General features: G+C 35.3%; 1 protein-coding gene across 2 annotated transcripts; it reads right to left on the bottom strand.

The window, feature by feature from the left end:
* Positions 1-365: 365 nt before the first annotated feature.
* LOC125846710 (protein CHROMATIN REMODELING 19) lies at positions 366-23,723 on the bottom strand. Of its 2 annotated transcripts, none has more exons than XM_049526284.1 (12): positions 23,078-23,721; positions 22,862-22,979; positions 17,270-17,310; positions 16,917-17,167; positions 14,358-14,538; positions 13,293-13,478; positions 12,959-13,129; positions 12,720-12,878; positions 12,293-12,367; positions 12,070-12,206; positions 1,975-2,193; positions 366-963 (listed from the first exon to the last, which is right to left on the bottom strand). In XM_049526284.1, exons 1-12 carry the CDS (start codon positions 23,603-23,605, stop codon positions 807-809), a joined length of 2,223 nt encoding a protein of 740 aa, XP_049382241.1. In that variant the 5' UTR covers positions 23,606-23,721; the 3' UTR covers positions 366-806. The 2 variants fall into 2 exon arrangements, with proteins under 2 accessions (XP_049382241.1, XP_049382242.1); XM_049526285.1 differs by having other exon boundaries at positions 912-997; positions 23,078-23,723.
* Positions 23,724-27,612: the final 3,889 nt, after the last annotated feature.

The following is a 27,612-nucleotide window of genomic DNA, read 5'->3' as shown; positions in this document are numbered from 1 at the left end:
CTTAAATTGCCCAGACACACATCCCAGTTATTAAGTCATTTTCGCAGTTAACCATTAAACTACTTTCTAAATGACGTAAGACTTTTTTTTTTTTACAAATACCAACACACACAATAAAACAAAAGGTTTTCGTTTATAGCTGTTATATGACATATAGACTACAGCCGAAGAAGAGGGCTAGCAACAGAGAAGAAATTTCTAAAATTCGCTCATCCATTAAACAACTTTAAAATGCCTAAATCTAGGATAATTTGAACTACATTTAAACCGGGAAAAGAACTACATTTAAATTCGAAAAAAAAACTACATTTAAAAAAACGAAAAAGCCACTCAATTTACGCAACTCTAGCAACTTTAGAATCAACTAAAAACGCTGTTAAATTTAATCAAAAAGTGTTCATTGCGGAAGTCCAACCAAAATAGGAGACTACTTTGAGCGATAACAGCAGCTAGGAAAAGTGCATGACCAAAGCTATAATAAAAATTAAAATAAGGGCTTACCTACGACAAGACTTGAAGTACAGTGTATTTTACATTTTTATAAACTGGAGTCTATCTATTCTAGTATAATACAACAGGGCCATGGGATTGGCTCAATTTTCTGTTTCCAAAGGAAGGCCCTAGCGAACATGGCATTTTATGATTGACGGGGGAGGATGAGAACGGAGGGATCCTACATCAATCCCCACCCTCCAATTCACCCTCAGAAATTCTTGAGGGCAAACCAGAAAACGCAGAAACAGAAGAAAAAGAAAGCCAATAGATCAAAATGATATTGGTTTGAATCATGTCAGAACATGGCGCGCCTAACCAAGCAGAAGAGACGATAATATCTCACCCATAGTTTTTGCATCACCTTCATTCTCAATTTGGGCTCCAGATTCAAGTATAGCTGCATCCAATGTAAGTTTTCGCTTTGCAATCTCATATACATTCTCATCAACAGTATTCCTAGTCACCAGCCTTCCAGGAGAAAGCCAAAAGGGAAACGTGTGAACTACTAGAATTTCAATGTGAAAGTGATAGAAAAGAAAAGGTCAAACACATAACCCCTTTAACTTGCCTCAAAATTTCATTTTTGCACTTCAACTTAGCCTTGTTCCATTGTAACCTTCCAACTCCATTTCTCATGTACCATTTAAGTACAAAAAAAAATTACCCAGTACTAAATGGTCAATGCATGTTAGACAAATAACATCTACTTTAATAATGTCATGTGTTTTGTTTTCTCCAAGTTATTCAAATTTACTTGGTATTTTACATTAATTGTATTAATTTATCTTCTTTAAGCAATACAAGAATATATATTACTTAGCTATATTCAATTGATTACATAATTTATAGTTGAGATTGATTAGTGAAACAAATTAATATAAACATCTTTATGTTATTACAAATATATCCATCTTTTTGAATTTATATGGCATCAACAAAATATTTGGACACCATTTGAGTAAATTATAAATCTAAATTTTGATATGATATCGTTCTCCTCAATCTAACTCTTTACTTATTATTTTAACATTTTATTTAATCCTTTATAACGTAGAATATAATTGATATTTAAAATTTTATACATACGATGAATTATGTAAATTAAAAGAAGGGAAAATTATCTTTAACATAGAGAGAGTTAAATAGAAAAGGAGGTACATGAAGAAAACAAATGGATAAGTAAAGTAGATGAAGGAAAAATGAGGTTGAAGAGAAGATAGAGAAAATAAATAGCGAAGAAGGTTGTTGACGATAAAAATATTGAATATTAAGCTTAAAAAGGATCCATCACAGGTTTTAAAAGGTGAACAATTTCATTTATCTGTTCAGTCAGTATTTTGTGTTTAAATGGTACATTAAAAATGGAATTGAAGGGTTAAAATGAAACAAGGCTGAGGTGGAGAGCCAAAATGAAATTTAGGGACAAGTTAAGTATGTGTTTGGCCAAGAGAAAACCAAGATTATGAAGTCAACACACACCTGTACACTGTAACTGGTTTGTTTTGGCCTATCCGGTGGCAGCGATCTTCAGCTTGCCGATCTATCTGTGGATTAAAATCCATGTCATGTATGATAACAGTATCAGCTCCTGTCAAGTTTAAACCCTGTCCTCCAGCCCTTGTGGAGAGCAAACATGCAAATATGGAAGTGTCCTTATTGAAGGTGTCAACAATTGTCTGTCTCTCCGTCACCTGAGTACTGAAAAATGATGAAATTTAATCAAGACACCATGGTTAGGAAGACAGTAAGAATTCCTCCCTCAATTCTATTACTTAACACTTCTCATGAAACAGTAACGAAGTAATAAGAATGATTACTTGACTTAGCAACCAAACTTCTTTTTCCATCGACATCCAGAGCATGGTCAAATTATTAGAAAGTGTATAAAACTAGAATATCAATGTATGGTGTGCAGATCTAGAACTGTCTTATGTGGAACATTAATCCTTCATTCTAATTTTTAGAACATAGTATAGTCACGTGAACTTAATCAAATGAAAAAGGAAAAAATTAGCATCCTATATTGAACATGTAATCCATAAATATTACATTCAAGTGCATCACATTACTGATTTACACCCTTTTTATTCTCTACACTTTCACGCTTGACATATGCAAAGTCTGCATGGCTAAGTTGTTCGGACTCAGGTGCGGGTGTCCGATACGGGTGCGAATCTAGAGGTCCGATCCTTCATGATCTAATTTTTAAGATTTAGGGATATGGATCTATGTATGCATACGGGTGCAGGGGTTTGCCTAAAAATAATTAAAATATCTAAAAATAAAATTCTATAACCTAAATCATGAATCCATGTAGTCCAGTTGATGTTTCTATGTACATGAGCATTGTAGGATGTCTCCAATATCTCACTCTAACTAGACTTGGTTAGTCTAGTTTATGCAAACTACAAACAGTGAGCATCTTCAAGCTGTGAAAAGAATTATAAGATATGTGAAGGGTATTTGACAATATGGCTTGAGGCCTCTTGCAAGATAACCTCTCAGATTATATGGGTTTTCAGATGCAGATTTGGGGAGTTGTGCTACAACAAGGTCAACTACAGGATACATGTTTACCTAGGTGCAAACTGCATATCTTGGGCCTCCAATAAGCAGCACAGTGTCAAGGTCTAGTGCTGGGGCAGGATACAAGGCACTTACCTCTACTACAGCTGAAATCACCTGGATCACCTACATCCTAAGAGATATTGAGGTTTACTTGAAGACAGCTCCTACATTGTTTTGTGACAACATTAGTGCATTATACATGACTATAAATCCAGTCTTACATGCTAGAACTAAACATGTGAAATGGATTATCACTTTGTTAGGGAGAAGATAACCCGAGGAAATCTTGTCACGTGCTTTGTTCGATCAAAAGATCAGCTAGTTGACATTCACACCAAGACATTGACAAAGCAAGAGTTTACAAAGTTTCGAAGCAAGCTAGGAGTGAGTCTTCCACCTCTCACTAGCGTGAGGGGACATGTTGCGACATAGAGTTAGAATAGAAGTAGTATACCTTGTATCCTAACCCTAATCCCATTGTAACTCTAATGTATCTCCTTAGCTTTGTAGTTGTAACAGGACTCTACTTGTTGTTGTATGTAATTGTATATGGGGTCGTTCGGGATAGTATATTAGAAGAAATAATGCATGCATTACCTTGTGTATTAGTAGTACTTTGTTTGATACACTTTTACAACCTACGTATAACTAATGCACACTATTGTGTATTGAAGTGTGTATTACTTATACATGAAAATCCATAGTATTAGTAATGCAAGGAGTTTTAATGCATGCATTAGCATGGTTAAAGACCCAATTGTCTCTCAAAATCTTTTTTGCATCTTTTCCACCATATTTGTGGAGGGTATTTTTGTAAATGAATATTTTTGAAAAATAATTATGCAGTGCATGCTATTTTTAATACATCAAACCTACAATGCATAAGAAATAATCTTTGTATAATTAATGCAAGCATGCTAATACAAGTCTTACTAACACAAACATTACTAATACACTCTAGTTAGCATTATTCTTGTAACACCCTACCAAACGACCCCCCAAGTATCATACATATTTTACATAATGATTATTAAGAAATAATATCCTCCTTCTCTTTGGCTTTGTGTTTCTACTGCACCTATGAACTTGAATAATTGTTTCTTCGACCTTCAACTAAATGAAATTATGATCAATCTCCACATGTTAGTCTAATCATGTTGTATCATATTTTCTGCAATCTTAATAGCACTGATTGTCATAGTATAATTCCATAGAACCTTCATGAGGGAAACCAAGTTACCGCATAAGCCATTTCAATCATAATAGCTCCTGAATTGCTCTAACCGTTGATCTGATTCAGCTTATGCGCTAGACAAGAAACCAACCTTTTGTTTTTAACTCTTCCACGTAACTAACACCTCCAACAAAGGTAAAGCACCCAGTTGTTGAGTGTCATCTCTCTCCTATGGCAACTCAATCCAAGTCATAATAACCATTTATAGTTGTACTATGATTCTTAACAGTGGCGGGCCCAGGATTTTCGTTCAGGGGGATTGAAAAATAAAAGTATAAACGTGTAAATAAGCCTTTAGAAATGGAAACCTTGAATTCTTTTGGGTTTAAACCCAAACTTTTAGCACATTTTTTAAAGTAAAAAAAAATTGAAAAAAAGAACTGAAAATTTTAAAAAAAATACTAAAAAAAATTGAAACTAAAAAAGAAAAAAAGAAAACGCTTTCACTGGGATTCGATCCGATGACATACACTTTAGTTTCAAGGGTACTTGCCACTATGCCATCAATTTCTCTTTGTTATTGAGGGGGTTCAAAATATATATATCTACAGAAATGCAGAAAATTTACCTTATATATACCGTGTAATTTTTTGCCGAGGGGGTTCGGGTGAACCCCCTGGATACAACGTGGGTCCGCCCCTGATTCTTAAGCATAGTGCCTTCCCCTAGTGTTGACTTCAGATATCTTACAATCCTTACGACATAATTCGTACAATCCCCCCTACTTTTTATTTTTTGACTTAAAAGTCATTTAAGTTTGACTTTTTTTTATTTTGACTTAAAAGCTACTTTTTTAAGCTAATCCAAACGGGCTCTAACTGCATAAGCAATGTATGGTCAAGTGTGATTAATAAATCAAGCGTCCAATCAACCCTTTTTTTTTTTGAAATTGGTAACTTTGTCTATTCCTCAAAAGTCAGTACTAAAACTGTATTGGTCAGTATTTACAACATGTACTTCAAATCCTACTATCTTTTACTAAATTGAGTCTAGTACATCAATTATGGAGATAGTATCATTTGAGTATAATTGATTACACCAAAAACATAGTAGCATATGACAATTTAGTTTGACTTTTTGCATACTATTCTCAACACTATCAAAAGCTCTAGAGTTCCTTTCCTTCCATATTGCCCACCATATACTTGCTGAGACAATTCTCCATCTGTCTCTGTTCTTGGATTGCTTTCCTGCTTCCTCCCAACTCTGGATTGCTTATGTGATCTTGGCAGGCATGGTCCATGACATACCCTTAAGATTTAGGAATAACCTCCATAATTGGCCAGTGATCTTGCAGTGTAGAAAGAGATGGTTAACTGTCTCAGCATTTTCCCCACAGAAGAAACATCTAGAACATAATGGTATCCCCCTTCTCTTTAAGTTGTCTTGAGTCAGTACAGCCTCGGTTAACAACAAGACAAAACATGCCACTTTGAGTGGAATTTTTGACTTCCAGATTCCTCTCCATGGCCAGTGACTTTAAAGCTGATTGGTGTGGTTCAACCAGTTGTATGCACAACCCACCTTAAAGCTGCCCTTTCGATTGCCTTTCCACCACAAAATGTCTTGACCTCCTTCCAGTCCATTAAATTGCCCAATGGTGTTGAAAAAATCCTCTACCCTTTGAATCTCCCAATCATTTAATTGTCTTCTAAAGATGAAGTTCCACCCTTGAGGAGTCAAGTGATCTACTATGGTCTTTTGTTGGTGCGATACTAGAGAATATTTATCAGGATACAAGACCTCTAGCCTACCTGCCTCATGCCAAACGTCTTTCCAAAATTCTATTTTCTCTCCATTCCTCATCTAATGGATCTCCATACACTGACCCCATATGGTGTAGTCACATCTTTGGTCATCCAGTTATCTTCCTCTTCATATTTTGCCTCAATGACTTCCTTCCGGTAGGACTGTTCTTCATTATTTATTTATTTTTTGATAAAGGTAACATTGGACTTGTGAGAAATATAGGAAAAGAATATTATTGAATTGTTGTTGTGTACATTATTACATTGAGACCCTATTTATAGACCCTAGAATACAATCCTTTACCAAGTAGGATACTATTTAGTATTCCTATTTCTATTTCTATTACTATTCCTATTCTAATAGGATTGTATAAACCTATTCCTATTCTAATAGAATTGTATAAACATATTCCTATTCTAATAGGATTGTATAAACCTATTCCTATTCTAACAGGACTGTTCTTCATTATTGAACTTCCACAACCATTTCATCAGAAGGTCTTTGCTTTGATTCATCAAATTCCTTATTTTGAGACCTCCATGCTTCTTTCCCACTATCACAGCATCCCATTTAACTAAGTTGTAGCCTTTGCTCTCACTGTTTCCTTGCCAGAAAAATTTTCTTCTGATTTTATCCAACCTAGTGATTACACTTTTGGGAATTGGGAATACTGACATCATATAGGTTGGTAGTGAATCAAGAACAGAATTAATCAAGGTCAACCTGCCACCCCTGGAGAGATATTGTGATTTCCATCTTGTGAACTTCATTTCACATTTCTCAACCACATTGTTCCAGCTTTCATATGACTGAGATTTGGCCCCCAAAGGCATCCCAAGATATGATGTAGGCAGTGCTCCAATTTCCCCTTCCAGAACAGCATTTAAAGCTTCCATGTTGTGTACTTCAGTAATTGGATAGAGGTGACTTTTCCTCCAATTAATGTATAGACCAGAGAACCCTTCAAACAACACTAGGATCACCCTCAACATCTCTAGTTGGCCTTCATCAGCATCATGTAATATCAATATGTCATCCGCATATTATAGATGGGTAATTTCCACATTATCTACTTCAGGTCTGCTGACCTCAAAACCTCTGAGCCATCCCCTCACTTTAGCTGATTTGATCATATTGTTCAGCCCTTCCATAGCAAGTAGGAAAAGGAAAGGAGACAAAGGGTCTCCCTGCCTCAGTCCCCTCTTTGCACTAAAGAAACCAACCGGGGATCCATTCATAACTACTGAGAATCTCACAGTGGTGATACAATGTCTGATCCATTGGATCCACTTCATCCCAAATCCCAATCTCCCCATTGTGGTCAAAAGATATTCCCAATTAACATGGTCATAGGCTTTCTCCATGTCTAGCTTACAAAGTATTCCTGGAATCTTTTGCTTTTGTCTGGAATCCACTGCCTCATTAGCTATCAACATTGCATCCATGATTTGTCTTCCTTGGATAAAAGCCATTTGTCGGGAATCCACAAGTTTAGCCATTACCCCTTTCATTCTCTCTGTCAAAACTTTAGCAAAAAGCTTGTAGATACTGCCTATTAAGCTGATGGGTCTGAAATCTCTCAATTCTTTAGCACCCTTCTTCTTTGGGATGAGAGTAATAAATGTTGCATTCAAACTTCTTTCAAACACTTCCTGCTCATATAAGTTTTGGAAAGCTTTCATGATGCCATCCTTTACCACCTCCCAACATTTTAAGAAAAAACCCATGGTGAATCCATCAGGCCCAGGTGCTTTATCAATTGCACACATTTTCAGACATTTTAGGACTTCACTCTCCTCAAAGTTCCTTTGCAGATTCTCCTTTTCCTCCTCTATTAACCCGGGGCAATTAGCATGAGTATAGGCAGGTCTCCAGTTAGTAGTCTCAGTATATAGCTTCTTGTAGAAGTCTACTATCTCTCCTTCAATTCTTGTAGGATCTTGGGTTAGTTCTCCTTGGATTACTAGTTCATCAATGTTGTTGCACCTCTTGTGTGCATTGGCCATTTTGTGGAAGAACTCAGTGTTCCTGTCCCCCTCTTTTAACCATAGTGATCTTGATTTTTATCTCCATGAAATTTCTTCATATTTGAGCAATTCCTCGAACTCCAGTAATCTAGAATTCTTCCTTGTTACCTCATCCTCTGTTAGTGCTCTACCCTTACTAACTTTGTCAAAAACAGCCAGCTCTTTGAGTAAGTTCATCCTTTTAGCTCCCAGGTTCACTTGATCACTCCTGCTCCAAACCTTAAGCTTTTCTTTTAATGCCTTAAGTTTTGAAGCAAGTATGAAATTTGGTCTTCCAGAGAAAGTGTCCCACCATTCTTTGATTCTGTTTGTGAACCCTACTGTGTCTAACCACCAGTTTTCAAACTTGAAATAATTTTTGTTTTGGTTCCACACTCCCCCCAGCAATGCAATAGGAGTGTGGTCTGATCCGAGCCTTTGTAAAGCTATTTGTTTGATGTTGTTAAAGCTTTCATCACATTCTTTTGATATCAGAATCCTATCAATTCGGGAGGCAATATCTTGATTGTCTCCTTTGAACATACTGGCCATCCTCTAGTTGAGTGTCAAGCAACTTCAGATCTTCTATGAAATCTGAAAATTCTCTCATGTCTTTTGTTCTTCTCAAACAGTTTCTCTTCTCTGAGATGAACCTCACCACATTGAAATCTCCACACACAGCCCAAGGTCCTTCTATTAAACCCCTTATAGCCCCTATTTCCTCTCAGACAAGCCTTCTTTCTACATAACAGTTGGGGGCATAAACCCCTGTAATGTGGCAACTGAAGTTTTGAAGTTGAGCTTCAAATTTGCAAGTTATAGTGTAGATGCCAGTCTCCAAAATATCCCCCTTCCACACTCTACTATCCCACAACATTAGAATTCCCCCTCTAGTCCCACTAGCTTCCAAACACGCATATTTAACCCATCTCCCTCCCCAAATTTGCCTAACCTCCTCTATCACATCCCCCTCTAACTTAGTTTCTTGCAAACAAATGATGTCTGCATTCCATCCCCCCATAACACTTTTGACTAATCTTCTCTTATCCTTATTATTCAATCCCCTTACATTCCATGAAACCAATTTAAACTTCATCTATCACTTATGAACAAGGTTCCCAAGACTTTCTAACTCTTGGGAACCTCTGCATCTTGTTTTCTTGCATACAGCCTCTACTTCCATACTCCTGGCTTGTCTTGAACTGTCTAATTGAAGTAATAACTCCAAGGCCTCATCTTCATGGCCCTGGAAATGAACGCCCAAAACTTTTCCCAGTTTGATCAAGTTTTGTTGTACCCAGTTTGAAGTCTCCCTCTCCTTATTCCTTTTTTCTTCTTGCTGTTGAATTTGCAGTGGTTCTGGTTCCTCAATCTCCCAGTCCTTCATGAGAGTGATCGAACCATTAACCTCCTTTTCTGAAATCTCCCCCCTTAGTTCATTATCCTCTGTCTCTATTAATTGGGGTTGAGATTTGATAACTGATTCCCCAACCATGTTTACCATCTCCTCATCCGCATGGGCAATTTGATTCAAGTTCTGCGTGGCTGTTCTTTCTGTTTCTTGATTGTATTGCAGCTCTGGGAGTTCTGGAAAATTACCACTGTTAAGTGGTATTGGGCTTTTACAGGTTATGTCATTAAAAATGACTGACTTGAAAAGTCAAGCCCATTCTTGTAGAGTTTCCTCTTTCTATTGGGCTGCTGATGGCCCAAAGTTGCTCCCTCAATTAAATGAGATGTGTGTCCCGTGTAGGGTTGGCAAGGGGACCGGGTCAGCCCACCCCGGCCCGCAACCGGCTCGAGACCCGTCTTGCCGGACCCGGTCCCGTATGATTTCACGGGTTGGAGGGACTTCGGGATAGGGGACCGGTTAGGGGCCGGTTCACTCTTTGGTCCCGGTCGACCCGGCTCAGCTGAACCGGCCGGTTTAGCGGGATCCCCTATTTTTTTTATTTTTTTTTTCAAATTATATCCGTTGGGGCAACGGCTAGTGGGCGCCCCCAACGGATTTATTCACCTTTTTCACTTCCCCAACACCCTCTACCACCCCCGTACTTTTAATACTTTAATTTAAACCCTCAAGTTATCATAAATACACTTTAACCCATTTTTAATATTATAAATACGCCTCTATCCCTTATTATTTCTTACAAAATCATCTATTCTCTATATCCTCTCAATCTTAAGTCATAATTTTTTATTCCATTTAAGTCTCATATTTCCATCTTCAAAGTATTATTGGGGAGACAACCCACCATCGAATTCCACCATTCTAGATTGAATCTGTGATTCTTCCAGTTCCATTGTCCTTGGAGGGTTTGTTCTGCCATGTTTATGTTAGGGAACTCGAACAGAAACATACCTCCATATATTTCATAGATGTTAACTCCAAATGCCTTTTTCCAGAGTGTTGACGACCATCTTCTTATCTCAGGCAAAGTTGGCTTTTCCTTCATCTGTCATTCCAGATGACCTACTAGGCATCTTTCTAGAAGCCCATTCTCTTGGTCTTCAGCATGTGTGAGGACTTCAATAATGCTAGCATTGTTTGTAATCTCTGCCTCCTTTATAGTCTCTGATTGCCATTTACTATCCTTAACTGCTTTTGCATAAGGGTAGTTGGCTTTGGTTATTCTAGGAGGTCCTGGCACTTCCATTCTTTTAGAGCATTTAATGAACCTTTCAATTTTAAATGCTATATCGTGCCATCCTGCATTCAAGGCTAATTCTGGGATGACCAGTATGGACCTACCCCCATTATTGATGGAAATGATACTTATAAATCTTCCATGTTCATTATGTTTCCTAGTACAGAAATGCTCTGCCTCTCTTTCTGCAGTTTTCCATCTTCTGATCGCTGGAAGCTTCTCTGAGAGTGAAACAGATCCATTCCATGGTTTTGCTGCTCATGGAAGATCTCCTCATCATCTTTCTACTCCTCTCAACCCATTCGAACCACACAGAGCTGCCAGTGCTCCATTTAGTGATGTCGAAAGACTTAAAACCAGCATTGAAATAAATCCTATTGTCACCCATTGCAAAGTCTGAAAGAAGGATCTGAATCTCAGAAAACTATCACGTAAGGTAATAGTTAAGAAAGGTAATGAAAGGAAAGGAATGGAAATGAAGGTTCCGGCGAGAGAGTGCCAGAAAGAGAGACCCTCCCCCCCTAGGAAGTAGGGGAGAGAGTTACCTCAGGACAGGTGCCTGGGAGCATTTTGATTCTATTTTGGTTTCCGTCCAATCAGCCTTTAATATCTCTCTTTATCAGCAAGAACTTGATTAGAAAGTTCTTGGAGACAATAATTTTGCTCAGTAGGAGTATCAATCAGCTGCCACTCAAGCATACAATATCCTTCCAGTCTCCGTCAACAAATTGAAATGATGGATATTGATTATAGAAGCAACTCATTTACCCGGTCCCACGCAGAAGCTTATCCACGTTATACCAAGCGGTGTCACGTAACACCACTTCCTCCAAAAATTTTAATAAATAGGTAGATAAATAATACACAAAGCGTAAAGTATATTTAAGGAATGATGACCCTGGTTGCCATAAAAGCTTTCCAGTTCTATTAGTCAAGTGCCTGAATGCCCTTCTTGAGGACTTGAGTTCTATCCTCAGCTGCATCAAATTTTTTTGGCAAATTTTGGAGCCTTTTTTGTTTGCAAGTATGGAGATTGTAAAGGATTGAACTCCTGACCTCCCTCGGAAATAAAAATTTCAATTAAACCAGTAAGCCAAATCCCGTCCCAACAAACTTAAGGGAAAATATATGGTATTATATTAATTAGTTTATTTGTTTTCTTCTTTAAATATGGAGACTACTAGCAAAATATTGTGTACACCACTGGGTCCATTACTCCATTATAAGTTATTTCTTCCTCAAGACAAACATCTAATGTGTCATTGAGGATGAGATAGCTGTGAAACAGCACGCGCTAGAACTTAGAAGAATCACTCAAAAGGCTAGGCACCAAAGAAGGATCAGATAAGAAAAAGTAACATGTTAATACCTTCCATCCAGGCGCCTGTATGTAACACCAATAACATCTAGGGTCCACTCCAGGATATCAAGCATTGATGTCCACTGGCTAAAAATAAGCACTCGATGACCAGAAAGCTTTAATGAAGGGAGAAGTTTGGCTAATTCCTGCACATGGAGCACTTGAACTATTTTGAGCAAATACAGTAGAACTTAAAATGACTACAAGAAATCAGAAGGCCTGTGAATTTAACCTGACATTTAGCTGAAATCATAACACGTTCATCTGACAGCACTCCCTTATTATTATCGCCATAATAAAGTAAAAGCTGCAAATAATAGAAAAATACAAATCCAAGTGATCATCCAGAATAACTAAGGAATAAAGAGCTCAATAATTGTAAAGCCCCGCACTTTCGGGCTAAGGTTTGAACCGTTCAACGTATTTAATTTGACCCAGGAAATTTGCTTGAGCCTAGGTGTAAAGGTCAAGGTTCAAGTGTATCACATGTTTAAGAACACGAGCTTTAAAAGTTCTAATTTCTTTCATAAACTTCGTGTTGAGCCAAACTATGACAAACAAATTGGAATGGGGGAGTGTGGAAGAAGCCATGATTACCTAATGCATGCAAGCAGATACGTTTGTAAGAAGAAAAATGAGTGAAATAAAAGAAAGTATACTTTGTGGATGGAGAAATCATTATAGCTCTTCAGCTCTTCAATTACTCTGTCCACTGTACATTCAAAACCAAAGACACCTTTGGGATGCATAACTCTAGCAATTCGAACAACATCATCATCTGTATAAATACGCCTCACAAGCAGAGGATGGTTTGCAATCTGAAGAAACCATAGCATCATTGGTCAAAAATCAGGAGTTTTGACAATAATAATTCAGGTGGATCAAGAAGCTTCAGCACCTTGCGGAATTCAAGAAAATAATTGGAAATTTGTCGTCTCGAAAAGACACCAGCAGCATTATTCAAACTAACAGGTTGCTTTGAAACACGAGCTAGAGATGCAGCACGGTAGCTTTCAATCGCTTCTTTATATGCATCTTCTTGTTGTTTCTCCATGCCAACATAACGAACCTGCAGCAGAAAGTTCTTTACTCTCATACACTGAATCGAACATGTAAAAGTTGTAGTGATTACAGGCAAACCCATGAATAGCGAAGTCTAAACATGAATAGACCAAAGATGGAAAAGCTACCATAAAGGAAAAAAGAAAACAAGGAATGAACAAAATACATACCATCTGTATTTTTGGTACAAGTTGTTTCATCACATCCGATTTTAATCTTCTCAAAATGAAAGGTCCAAGAATGGACTTTATTCGAGCAATTAACTCTTTATCTTCTGCATTCAATAGTTTTTTCAAGTCAACATCTCCTGTTTCAAATAGATCAGGCATCATAAACTCCAAAATTGACCAAAGTTCCTGCAATAGAAAACCACTAACTGAACAACACATAATCAAACATAAAGATAAGCACTAATTGTGAAAACAGCGGCCAAAGCAACAGATATGGCACAAAAGAAACATTACAAATAAAATAGCAAAGAGAGTTATTTTAAAAAAAAAAAAAATATATATATATATATATGTATATATGCCAAAGGTACTTGTACTTACTGAGAAATGTACAGCAAACACATGAAATTTTACATACTGCCATGCAATAAAAATACTTAGTTGTACTTACTGAGAAGCCATGCAATAGAAATACTTAATCGTACTTACTGAGAAGCCATGCAATAAAAATACTCACTTGTACTGCTGAGAAGCCATGCAACAAAAATATCAGGCTAACAAACAATCGAAATTAAAAGTTGTTTGAGAAGCCAAGTAATCTGAGTTTCAACTATGTGGTTGATAAAAACTTCAAAACCCTAAATTTAGAATGACTTATCCTACTATCCACAAAAAAAGAGAATAGAGAATGAGCACTCATCACCAATAGAATCTACTCAGGAAATCAAGTGTAATAGAGCTAAAATGTCTCGTCGGACTTAAATATTGACAGTTTTTTCATCACATCCAAACATGGCAAAATGAGAAAAGATGGGGAAAAAATATATAATTGTTAAGATACAAGTATGACTAAGTAACACCACTAACTAGAATTTCTAACTTATTGCTTTTGGCTTAGAAGTCAAAAGCCAAAAGCCAATCCAAACAGGCTCTAACTCACATTAAAGAATGTCCCTAACAAACATTAATTCTGACATATGATAACATACATATAAGAAGTACAAATGCATTATAAACGACAAATCCTTTAGCAGTTTAAAACAAAAGAGTTGACGGCTATCATACATGCAAATCATTTTGTAGTGGTGTGCCAGTGAGCATTAATCGCTGGTTGGCATTACGTGCAACAGACATTAAGTTTTTCCACCTATAGCTGCCTTTATCCTTTAAAGCATGAGCCTCATCCATTAGCACACAGCTCCAACGCCAGCGCTTCAGAATTTTGCGGTCTTCTTTTTGCTGTGCACTGCAAGATTGAGACACAGGTCTAAGCCTCAATGACAAAGATATGTACATACTAGCTATGCTTCATTTGAAACAACAACAAACCTAGTGTAAGCCCACAAGTGGGGTCAGGGGAGGATAGGATGTACGCAAAACTTACCCTTTACCTTTGTGGGGTAGAGAGGTTGTTTCAACTAGACCCTCGGCTCATAAAAAAAAAAAAAAAAAGCTCTCAAAGAAGAGCTAGGCTTGATTCAAAAATTAACGTTTAAAGACTTCTTTTCAACAAATATGAAAGTTTAAAGATTTTTTCTATATTAAGAAATCGTTTTCAAGTTTGAACCACTTGGAAAGCAAATTCCGTCTTCTTAAGTAAAGATCATAATCAAACATATACTAGAAAATAAGAAATCAAAATAGATTGAATGGAAAACTTTTAAATAGATTAACACCCCACTTAAGACTAAAGTGCAAGTATATACAGGGAATCCAAAAAGTGAGCTCATACACTAAGACTAGATACCGGAGCTCATGTTAGCACGGGCCCAACATATGTTAATAAATTTATTTCTATCCAATTATAAGAATCTTTCAACATATTTTATGACGCTTTTTATAAAGTAACATGTGAAAAGATAGAAGTTTTGACAGCAGGGGTTCAACAACTTATGATATAGTGTATCTTTTTTTGTTTCAGATTTATGTGACCTTGCTTCTTTTTTGAAAGAAATATGTTACTACTCACTTTTTTAACTCCTAAACAAACCTTAACTAACATTTCAAAACTAATTGAACTTTAATTACTTTTTAAAATCTGAAAACATCATTTAAACTATCATATACCCCTAGATTAAAACGTGAAAATCTTAAAAACATGACATAAATGCACAACTTGAAAAACAGAGCCTCCAGAAATGTTCTTAGAGTTAGTATTAACATGGTTCATACTCCAAAAAATATTTATAAAGTTTGAAATATGCAGTTCAAACTCTAGGTATTATTAGAAATCATAATGCCTCATATATATGGTAAATATATGTCTATTGTGTCATATAACATGGACATAGATGTGGTATAAAATACTCTTTCTATCCTTATTTTGCTTGAAATATAATAATCATGTATGTACTATAAAATCATTTTGGCAATTTTGATGCTTCATAATTAACTTAATACATAGAAAAATGCCTTTTTGACAACATAATACTTATCTTAGTTTCTTTTTAGAAATTAAAGATCTTGCATAATTTATTTCATCAATTGTAAGTATATTTAACTAATTTGACCACAAAATTGCAGTTAGTGGCGTTACTTAGTCATACTTGTATCTTAAGATATTACTCCTTATTTATCACAAAATTTGATCAGTTGTAACTTTTAAAAAATGAAGCTTGATAATAAAATATTGATTTCAAACTAAAAAAGTAATTTTGAAGAAAAAGGATCCTTTACCAATATCTCTATCTATTTAACATTAACACCAACTACAGAGACACGTCGAAGCTATTATTGTAGGATATACTACAAAAAAACCCAATGAGAGAGACAAGAAAAAGCTGCAACTGTCACATAAAAACTTAAAAGGGATCCCACTTTTTTGATGAGTCATTCAAAAAGCCTGCAAATGAAGCGCATAGTGTAGAAATCCAAGTGAGGACCCACCTTTTCAGCAAAGTCACTTATGCACTTTATTGTCCAAGAAAGAGAAAGTACACACAAGACAACTGAATAATCGGAAATACCAAAATCGCCAATGCATCAGCAAGTAGGCATGTCACCTGTTTCTAGACTCTTATATTTAGTAGTAAAATACAATGAAACTGTCATCTTTAGCCTTAAGATAATTTGACATGCAACAACATCATTCTTCTGTTGCCTTAATTTTCAATTAAAAAAAAATCTCCAAGAAATGGCAAAGACTTGCTTTTCCCATTGCCTCAATTTTCACCTTCAAATGGTGAAATTCAAAATTGAGAGGTTCTACAATGGAAAGAACAGCAGTAGAGTATCTTCAGGAATAGGACACTGAGATTTGATTTTCAGCAAACAAAACAGAGGCTCTTAACAATGGATTTGCCTCCACTGATAAAAATTGAGATGCATAGACCATTAATCCAACTAGACTTTGCAAGTTAACCAGCTTGGGAATATAAAATCTAATCTTCAGTCACTGATGTTTTTTTTTTCCTTCTCAAAAAAATAATAATTCTGGGGCTACTTGAATGCATTTCTTCTAGCAGTTCTTTCAGAGGCATATAGCAGAGGTTTCATGCTGAAGGAAAAATATGAAATCTAAAACACCTTACAGTGATAAATGACTAGAAAATACCATAGCCACAGACAATTGGATGGTACATTCCACTTCAATGCAAACTGAAGGTCATAAAATGATGTGCAAACCTGTGTCGTTCAAAAAGTGAGTAGCACACTAGGATAACGTTAAATGGAGGTGGCTGTTCAGTCCTAGCAAGAGAACTCAAGTCTTTTGAGTAAGCTGATCGTGCAGAACCATGATATTGGATCACAGTAAATGCCGGACACCACTTTTTTAGCTCTCTTTCCCAGTTCTCCAAGACAGAGGCAGGACAAACAATTAAATGAGGACCAGGATCATCTTCCAAATGCTTCAGCAATGTTAAGTATGTGATTGCCTAATAATGAAGAATAAATCCATCATTACCTATCACTTAAAGTCAAAATAAAAGAAATAATCTGCATCAATCAGAGAAATAAAAAGCTAGAACTGTGCATACCTGAATGGTCTTACCAAGACCCATTTCATCAGCCAGTATAGCTGCACAAACCAGCCCCAAAAAGTTTAAAGTTGAAGTACAAGACCCCACAACAGGGATGCATGTATGTACATTTGCCAAGCTATAATTTGATTATTGGTAGCATATCTTGGTCAGAAACATCAGGCTTTATGTCTATATATGTACAGGCAAACAAAATGCTGGTCATGACTATTAGCTATACGCTAGAAACATGTTCATGAAAAATATAAAGGCTATTTAGGTGATATGAATTTCCCTTGTAAACCAGTATAGGAAACGAGTAGTTTTCCTGTAAACCTTTGGGAAGTACTTTTAATGCATATAAAACAGATCAGACTCAGTATAAAAAACATGGAGTAGCAACAGTCCTGTTATTTTGTATGAATAACTTAAATCTGAATGGAATAATGTACTTTAAGCTTTAACTTATTACTTAGATATTGAGGAACACTTATGATCTCGATCCATCAACCAATTATGCAGAGATTATAATACAGGGATCACTTGTGTGATGACTAATACTGAGAAGATTGTTGTGAAGTGAATAACAATTAAGGGATTGTCATATGGTCAGAAATAATACAGAGGTTGTCATTCAGAGATTGCCTACTTTTGGTTTTTAGATAACTGATAAACTACAGAGGGCTAGTGGTGTACGGTTCGAAACTTGATGGATAGTGGACCCACACATCACGTACTGCCCTCTTACTAGTATTATCAAAGGCACACCTATATTCTGAAGCTAGGTTCAAAACATGTGGAGCGGTTTGCCTCACTTTATGTGCAGTTCAATGTCATCATCAAGGTTTTAAGGCATACTTTTCCTTGCCGATGAGCCTGTTTTGAAGAAGCGACACTAAACAATTGATATTTCACTTAATCATTAAGAAAAATAAATTTCTTTGTTCATATATTTGTCATTCATGCTTATAACTATTAGAATAGGAATAGGAACAAGAATATATATATATATATAATTCCAATTAGAATAGAAATAGTATATAGAATCCTACTTGGAAAAGGATTGTATATAGTGTCCTAGTTGGAAAAGGAGTCTAATGTAGTGTCTATAAAAAGGGTCTCAATGTAATAATGTAGATATACAATACAATAATATTCTTCTCCAATACTTTCTCACATGGTATCAAAGCTTCTACGATCCTGATAAAGAATTGAAAGTGCTTCCGTAGCCAACGAGCAGTTATAACTCATATAGTCGTCCGTCTAGCCAATGATTATGTTAGCAAAAGTTGAAGCAATACTATATACATGAAAAATAATCATGCTGAGAAGGACTAATTTGAGAAGCATCCAGGACAAGGAAAGTAGCACAATGCTTCTTTCTAATGGCTTCTAAGATCTGATTTGTTTAAAACTATGCAATCTTTCTGATGACTACTTTTTTATATCCGATTTGCATAGCACCATGCATCTTTCAAGTGACTACTTTCCCATATCCAATTTGCGCAGCACCATGCATCTATCCGGTGACTACTTTCTCATATCTAATTTGTGTAGCATCGTGCATCTTTTTTATGATTACTTTGTCATATCTAATTTGTATAGCACCGTGCATCTTTTCTAGTGGACTTTCTCTATCTAATTTGTGTAGCACAATGCATCTTTCCGGACAAGTTTTTTATATTTTAGTTGCATAGCACCGTGTATCTTTCTATGACTCCTCAAATTTGATTTGCGTAGTTCCGTGCATCTTTTCGATGACTCCTCAAATATGACTTACATAGTTCCAATTTTTATCAATGTTGTGCGAAATCCAACACCACCTCAAGGTCCAACAGCCTCCGGCGACCAAAGCCCAAGAAATGTCGCCGATCACAAATCCCTCACACCCGGCAAATCTAGGGTTCTATAAATCGTGTCAATACATGACCTGTCCAGTCAATTTTCTAACAAATTTCTTGTTCAATATCGACTAATCTCTTGATTTTGAGACGATATATATATTTTATACCAGATTTAGAGCACTTTCCCGTGACCGTTGCATTGTTTCTGGCAAATGATTTGCCAACAGAATTCTCTCCGTTTCAAATTTACTTGTGCCATTAAATGGGTAAACTCAAATATTTGGGTTGAATCACAGTGATACTTTCTATCCTATGATTAAACTAACATATGTCCGCCTTTTTCCATTTATGGTTGTCGTTCTCCATTGGCCTTTAAATCAGTTAAGCATTAGAATGTTTTTCTCAAAGATGATCTTGATGAATAAGTCTATATGGAGCCACCACCTGATTTTGTTGCTCAAGGGGAGTTTAGTAGTCTTGTATGTTGATTGCACAAGTCACTTTATGGTCTAAAATAGTCTTCTCAAGCTTGGTTTGGAAGTATGTCAATTGTGCTGATCACTCTGGTCAAAATTAGTCTTCTCAAGCTTGGTTTGGAAGTATGTCGATTGTGTTGATCACTCTGGTCAAAATTAGTCTTCTCAAGCTTGGTTTCAAAAATTCAGCATAATAATTTAGGGGTTTGGCAGGACTCATAGTGGAACTGATCATTTTGGGTCTAATCAACATTCTGCATCAAATCCCGCATTTCATGAGAGGACTAAGCACATTGAGATTGACTATCACTTTGTTAGAGAAAAGATACTCTCAGGAGATACTATTACAAAATTCGTGAAGACCAGTGAGTGATCATCTTGCACACGTCTTCACCAAGTGCCTCACCAGTCTTCGTATTAATTACATCTATAACAAGGTAGATACATATGACTTATATGCACCGGCTTGAGGGAGAGTGTTAGACTAAGAATAGGAACAAGAATAGTATATAGAATCACACTTAGAATAAGAATAGGAATAGAAATAGTATATAGAATTCTAGTTGAAAAAAGATTGTAATGTAGTGTCCTAGTTGGAAAAGGAGTCTAATGTAGTAATTATAAATAGGGTCTTAATGTAATAATGTAGATACACAATTCAATAATATTCTTTTCCAATACTTTCGTACATTAACTATTAGTCTTGGACTAAACAAATATATTTGTATTTTGTTCTCTTTTTGCGCCTGTTTCAATTAAATCCCACGCTTTATTTGTGCTTTGCGCTTAAATCACAATGGATCTTAGAGCTTGTTTGCGCTTTACTTTTGATAACATTGTCTCTTACCACTATACCAAAGCTCTGAGCTTGCCAATGAACCACTGTCGTCCCATTCTTCCATGAGTTGGAGTGCATCCATCTTATTCACTGAACTAGCTTTTTTGATGATGATACTTATTCACTGAACTAGCTAAAAGTTATCACTTCAGGTAGAGGTTTGAATATAATGCCTACATTAATAGTTTTTTGCCTTCAAAAAACACTCTTATTCATGAATTGCTATTACACTTCTTACTCTATGTTTTATTCTACATATTTTAACATGTGTTAAAATATAACATGTACATGCCTTCGAAACAATGAGTTTTATACAACCAACAAAATATTGCATTAGCTATGTGAAGTTTAATACATCAATCGAACACTACATTAGTTATTAATGGACCAACCAAATATTGTACTCCCTCCATTATATGAGGCAATTTGACTAGACACCGAATTAAAAAAGTGAAGAAAAAAAAAAGACTTTTAAAATTTGTGATCTAAAATAAGTAATAGATATTTGTGTGACTAAAAATCATTTCATTACGAGTAACACAGACATTTAAAGTTAAATTATTACTAAATAGAAAAATGTGTCATTCTTTTTGAGATATAAAGGAAAGTGTGTCATAAAAATTATGACAAGAGTATTTACTTATGTGGAATTTTTTCTAGAATTATTTTTGTTTTTGCAGCCAATCAAACAACCCCTTTGTAAATATCAAGCTGGAAGGAAATTTGATCTAGATAATGGTACATCGTCTAAAGATTAAAAAAAAAAAGACATGTAGCATCTTAGCTTTATCAGTTTGTACAACCAATTCCAAGACACTAAAAGAATGAAGTATTTGAACCTTTCTTCAATACTTCATACCATCCTCTATTAGCAGGTCAATTGAACTTAGAAGCAACAACCAAAACTTCAGTTGATTTTCTCTTTTTTTCCTACAAGGTAGGTGGCAGGCCCCATGGGAGAAAGGGGGGAGAGACAATTTTTTGATATATAAATATAAATACTATATATTTATATATATATATATATTTATATATATGAGACAAGTATGATGTCAATACAGTTACTAAACTTGTGGTTAAAAATATCAGAGTTATTCTGGTTTATTTTCAATTAACATAGACACCATTATCACCCCTACATCATTGATGCTTATCATAATTAATCTTGGACTAAACATATATATAAGTTTTTTTTCTCCCATTGCACCTTTTTTCATTAAAACTCACGCTTAATTTGTAGATGTGGCTTAAATCCCCAACGGATCTTAGAGTTTGTTTGTGCTTTGCTTTTAATAACATTGTCTCTTACCACTAGACCAAAGCTCTGAGCTTGCCAATGGACCACTACCATACCATTCTTGCATGAATTGAAGCGCACCTATCTTACCCACTAAACTAGCTAAAAGCTATCACTTCAGGTAGAGGGTTGCACAAATTGCCTACTTTAATGTCATCTTTGCCTTTATTTACTATCATTCATGTATTGCTAATACACTTCCAACTCTATATTTTATGCCACATAATGTAACATGTGTTCAGATATAACTAGTTCAGGCATTAGATACACTGAGTTTAATACAACCAACAAAATATTGCATTAGCTATGTGAAGTTTAATACCGTCAAACAAACACTACATTCGTTATTCTAGAATAACCAAATAATGAATTACTTATGCGGAATATTATCTAGAATTATTTTTGTTTTTGTGGCCAATTAAACAATCCCTTTGTAAATACAAGTTGGAAGGAAATTTGATCTCAGTAATGGTACATTATCTAAAGATAATAAAAAGACATCTAGCATCTCAATTTAATCACTTTGTACGACTAATTCCAAGACACTAAAAGAATGAAGTACTTGAACCTTTCTTCACTACTTCATACCATCCTCTATTAGCCAGGTTAATTGAACTTAGAAGAAATGACCAAAAATTCAGTGGATTTTTCTCTTTTTCCCCTGAGGTAGGTGGTATGCCCCATGGGGGAAAGGGGGAAGAGGCACTTTTCAGATATATATACTAGACAAGTATGATGTCCATACAGTTACTAAACTTGTGGTTGATAATATCAGAGTTACTCTTGTTTATTTCCAATCAATATCACCCCCAAACCAAGCTTTAAGAACAAAATGGGAACTGTTAAAGACTATCAATGATTACCTCAATCAAACAGATTATATGTATTTTGAATTTTGATGATAAGAATATTCGTTCAATGACAGGAAAATGTTAACCGAGGTTGCAAGCTAATTGTGTTATTATCAATTATTCAAGGAACTCAGACAAACACTTGGCAATAACCTGTCATCAAAAAACACAATGACCTACGCTAGGTAGAAAAACTCTTAAAAGTTTAACTTCAGTAGCACCTAAAAACTTGACTGAGAAATCATCATGCACTCACACAACAGTTCCACGCTACAAATATACCAAATAAAAAATAAAGAAGTACCTCCCCCGATTTTCTTTCTATACAACAAAAGGAGGAAATTGACTCCAACGAGCTGGTAAGGTTTTAGTATTGGCTTAAAATCCGAATCTTCTTCTCCACATGCCAGGTCTATATCATCCTTGAAAGAAAAAGGTTTCAATGAGAGACAAAAATACAGCATTTTACAATAGTAAAACGCAAAACTAGAAGTGTTATGCACTAGTTCAAATATCATACCTGAGTGACAATTCTTAGTGACGAAGCCTCCTCCACTTCAACAAAGGAATCACATTTTGCAGCTGCAGTACCAAAAAGCTCCCTCTTAAGCTCCATAGATATTTTCCCACACTTTTGCAATGCCTTTCCTACAACATCCTCCTCCTTTTCACTCTCCTGTTTGTCGGAAAGCTCAAACTCCTCCTCCTCCTCCTCCTCCTCATTTGAGTTAAATCCTTCCTCTTCATCATCCACCACAAATCTTCGGCGGGCACGGCAGTTGGTCTGGTTGATAGTGGATTCAATTTCAGCATCATCGTCCTCCAAATTCTCAGAGGCATTTCCAAGTCCGATTTCTTCGGAGGAACTATCTAAAACTTGGATGAAATTGGAGGATTTTGAGGTATTTTGACTGGTGCTGTTGGAGTATGCGAAGGACTCGATAGGAGGAGGTGGAGCAGAAGGCTTGTGTTTGAGGACGCGAGAAGGATTGAAGGAATTGTCTTCCGGCCATTCATCGTCGGAAATCTCGTAATAGTCGCGCTTCATGGCAACAAAAACCCTAGAGGCCGGAGTTGGAACTTGGAGGAGGGAATTTTGAAAATTCACTCATCAAAACTTGATTGAATTTTAGGGGAATGAAATCGATTGCTCTTTTCCACTTCCCCACGCATACTTCTGACACTCTATTTCACCAACGAAAAGGTGAAAATTATTTACGAAACCTCCCCTCTTCTTTCAATAAAATAATATACACATTTTCTTCTAACAGCTTAGTAATTACGCTGACACACATTTGTTTAGCACATTATAATCATAAGATTACTGTTTGAAAAGTCATCAGATAATTGAAATTGGCATAATTACTATATAGTAATTATCAGCCGAGTAATTACACATAATTACGCTGATCTGTTTGTTTACCACAATGTAATTACAAGTGTATTGTTTGATTGCACAAGTTGTAATCATAATTCATAAGGTTATATTGATTATTTTTTAAAAAATAATTATTTAAAATTAAAATTTTATATTAGACAAATAATGATCTTTATAAATGATAAATTGTTGTAAAATATAAGTAATATACTATAAATAATATACAAGATATATATATGAGGAGTAGAATGTAGAGATCATCTTATTCAAATATCTTTTTGTCTCTCATTGTCTTTACAATTGTGAAAAATTCCTATTTATAGGTTGAGAAGTCACTCCAAAAGTCACCATATTAAGTGTCATGATAAATAGATACATTTTTATCCAAAAAGGTTCATAGAACCTAGGGAATATGAATAGTTGTTCATGTATTAACTCAATGGACAATCCACTCATTCAATGAATTTATAACACTCCCCTTGGATGTCCATTGATAATGTGTCTCGTTAAAATCTTACTAGGAAAAACCAATGGGAAAAGTCTAGTGAAGGAAAAAGAGTACACATATCTCATAATACGCTTTGAGTGTTGCCTTATTAAAAACTTTACCAGGAAAACCCAATTGGGACAAAATCATGGTTAAGGAAAAGAGTACAATGTGTATTACACTCCCTTGATGAAAGCTTTACTTGATATCTCGGAGATAACACATTTGAATCTTATATCTCAACTTCTCAAACGTTGATGTTGGTAATGCCTTAGTGAATAAATCTGTAAGATTATCACTTGAACAAATCTTTTGAACTTCTATCTCACCATTTTGTTGAAGATCATGTGTGAAGAAAAACTTTGGTGAAATGTATTTTGTCCAGTCTCATTTGATGTATCATTCCTTCAATCGAGCTATACATGCATCATTATCTTCATACATGGTGGCTGGAATATCTCTTTTCAAGGAAAAACCACAAAGTTTTCGGCATCTGCATAATCAATAATTTGTATGTGCACCATTTGCACTAATACATGATATTTTTCAATCATTTTCATGAGATTGAAATTGATCTTTCTTTATGTTAAGCAATCTCACAACCATTAGGGTACTCAATGGAATTGCTTTAAATCTTTCATGGATTTTCATATAACATTCATCGTCTAGCTAGACATGAAAATCATTCATTACACATATTCAAGTATTTCATCTATTGCCAGACTAAAACAAACTTCATTTCATCCACCACAGGAGAATATATCTCCATTTAATAATGTCGGGACTTTTGCAAAAAACCCTTTATGCCCCAAGGCACAAATCGTACTTTATATCTTACGGTTATACTTCCGCACAATAATTTATTTGTACCCCAGTGACATTATATCTTGATCCTTGGACTATAAGTCCAAAACATCACTTTTCAAAGTGAAACATAATATACTTATGTTGTGCATTTCATTTGGCCAATCATTTATCTGTCCACATTATATGACAGGTTTGAATTCAAGATCCTCGTCAGCATCTGTAGCATTGAGCGTTACTTTATATCAAAGACACCATCGACGATCTTTTGACTCGATTCCAATACGACATAACTTATTGAGATCTCTTCATATTTTGTTATTTCAGGTACCCGAACCTTTGACAAGATTTTATGGAATGTTATGTCATCATGCTCCTTTTAAAGCACTTCCCTCATTATCATGACCATCTTGATCATTTGCTCCTCTCCTTCCTTAAGAAGTTTTTCATTAGGAATCGATTGGTCTATGACGCTTCAGGCGTACCATAGACTATGTCCTTTAAGGACTTCTCATTTGAGCATTTGCAACTGAATTATAACATAGGGTCAGCAAAGTTATCTAGCAATTAATTTGCAACATTATACAAATGAAATATCTCTTGAACTTCAAGTTTACATTTTTTAACGAGGATTTGGATAATTCATAATTCATCTCATAATTTTCAACTGTCAATTATCTCTCCCCCTAATGTTAGAAAATCTAACATTACTTTAGATGGAAATTATTTGGTTCCTGACCCTGAACCAATTATGGTGGGAAAATCTTGTTGGCTTGATGCATACATGTTAAATAAACACATCTCATACAAAATTTATTTTGGAGTTTTGTTCTCATAGTCATAGCTTAGCTATAATTGGAAGCATACAATTTTTGCTAAACCAACCAACATTATCAATATAATTTCATAATTTGGAACCATGCACTTAATTTAACAATTTGAGCAAACCTTACAAAAACCAACTTGTAAGTTGACAACAAAGCACATGTGACCATCCCATAAATGCAACTATCATATAAGTTGCAAACAGTCCACATGGCAGAAGAACGGGCTCATATTCACCTTTTTATATATTTCAAATCAGGAAATACAATTTCAACCTTAACTAGTATAATGATACAATGATTATTTTATCATGAGAACAAGCAACATAAGAGAATTCTTGAAGAATCTTTTATTTCTTCATCATATAAGCCACGTGAATTCTCAATTACTTTTACATCACATTAGACCAGAATGACCAACCGGTCATGCCAACTGATCTTTATTTTTCTCAAACCTCCTGTAAAGGTGAGTTGTGACTTTTATCCAACCCATAGATATTTTATCACATCTTGACTCATTCTCTTTCAGAATGGTCGAGCATGCACGATACTTATCACAAGTCACATTCTCTACAAGGAATGGACTAATCATTTATATGCATGTGCTTCATAAATTTTCATTATAAGCACATTGTCATGCCTTTGAAATTCATCATTTTTTGCATGACCTACCTCAACATCACTTTGAAAGGTCAAGTGTACCACCACTTTATCTTCCTTTCTTTTGATGGAGAATTTTTATAAATTTATCTAATTATTAGGTCGCACAACGACCATGAGTCCAATGACCTTTCATACCATAATGATGATAAAAATTACCTTCACATTTTGAAGGACTATTTGAAGAACCCATAATGTTCTTCCTTTTATAATTACCACAATAATGACTATTATAATTCTATCCATCAACGCCTTTATTCATACATTCAATCACTAGTCATCTTTCAGACTTATGATTCACTACTACCACATTCATATGACAGAATGGAGCAATTGGGCGGATTTCAAACTTATCAGTACTGCTACCATATTCGCATTAGGGAATGGAGCAAATTTAATGAGACGAATTTCATGACTTTTCATCAAAGTCTTAGTAATCATTATATCATCATTATGGCACATTGGGACTCAAACTCAATGTCATATCCATATAAGGCTTGTTAGGCTACAATTTTATGGGACTTGAACCCAATCCTTATCATCATAGTGCATCAAAACTCAAATTGATGTCTTACCCTCTTGGTGCAATAGAACATGAATATATTGTCTTACCCTCAACCAATAGTATAATAGACCGAAGTACAACATGACTCCCCCTTTGAGTCTTTCAAACTCATGCTATTAAAACTTTATATCTTCTTCCATATAAGAAATTTTGTATAGCATGTCATATTCAACCAATAGTAGTATATATCTTTGGTTCCTAGTTAATATTAGTGACCGAACACTAATGTATTCTAAATCATAAAAAGATTTTAGAAAATACATACCTGATTTTATGCATACAATATCTTAATTGCAGTAATTATCATTTTTCCCTCTTGATTCTCATAACGAGATCA

This window comes from Solanum stenotomum, chromosome 12 (genome assembly GCF_019186545.1).
Source record: "Solanum stenotomum isolate F172 chromosome 12, ASM1918654v1, whole genome shotgun sequence".
Classification (NCBI taxonomy): Eukaryota; Viridiplantae; Streptophyta; class Magnoliopsida; order Solanales; family Solanaceae; genus Solanum; species Solanum stenotomum.
The sequence above is the reverse complement of the archived record's forward strand: the minus strand, read 5'-3'. Positions and strand labels throughout refer to the sequence as shown.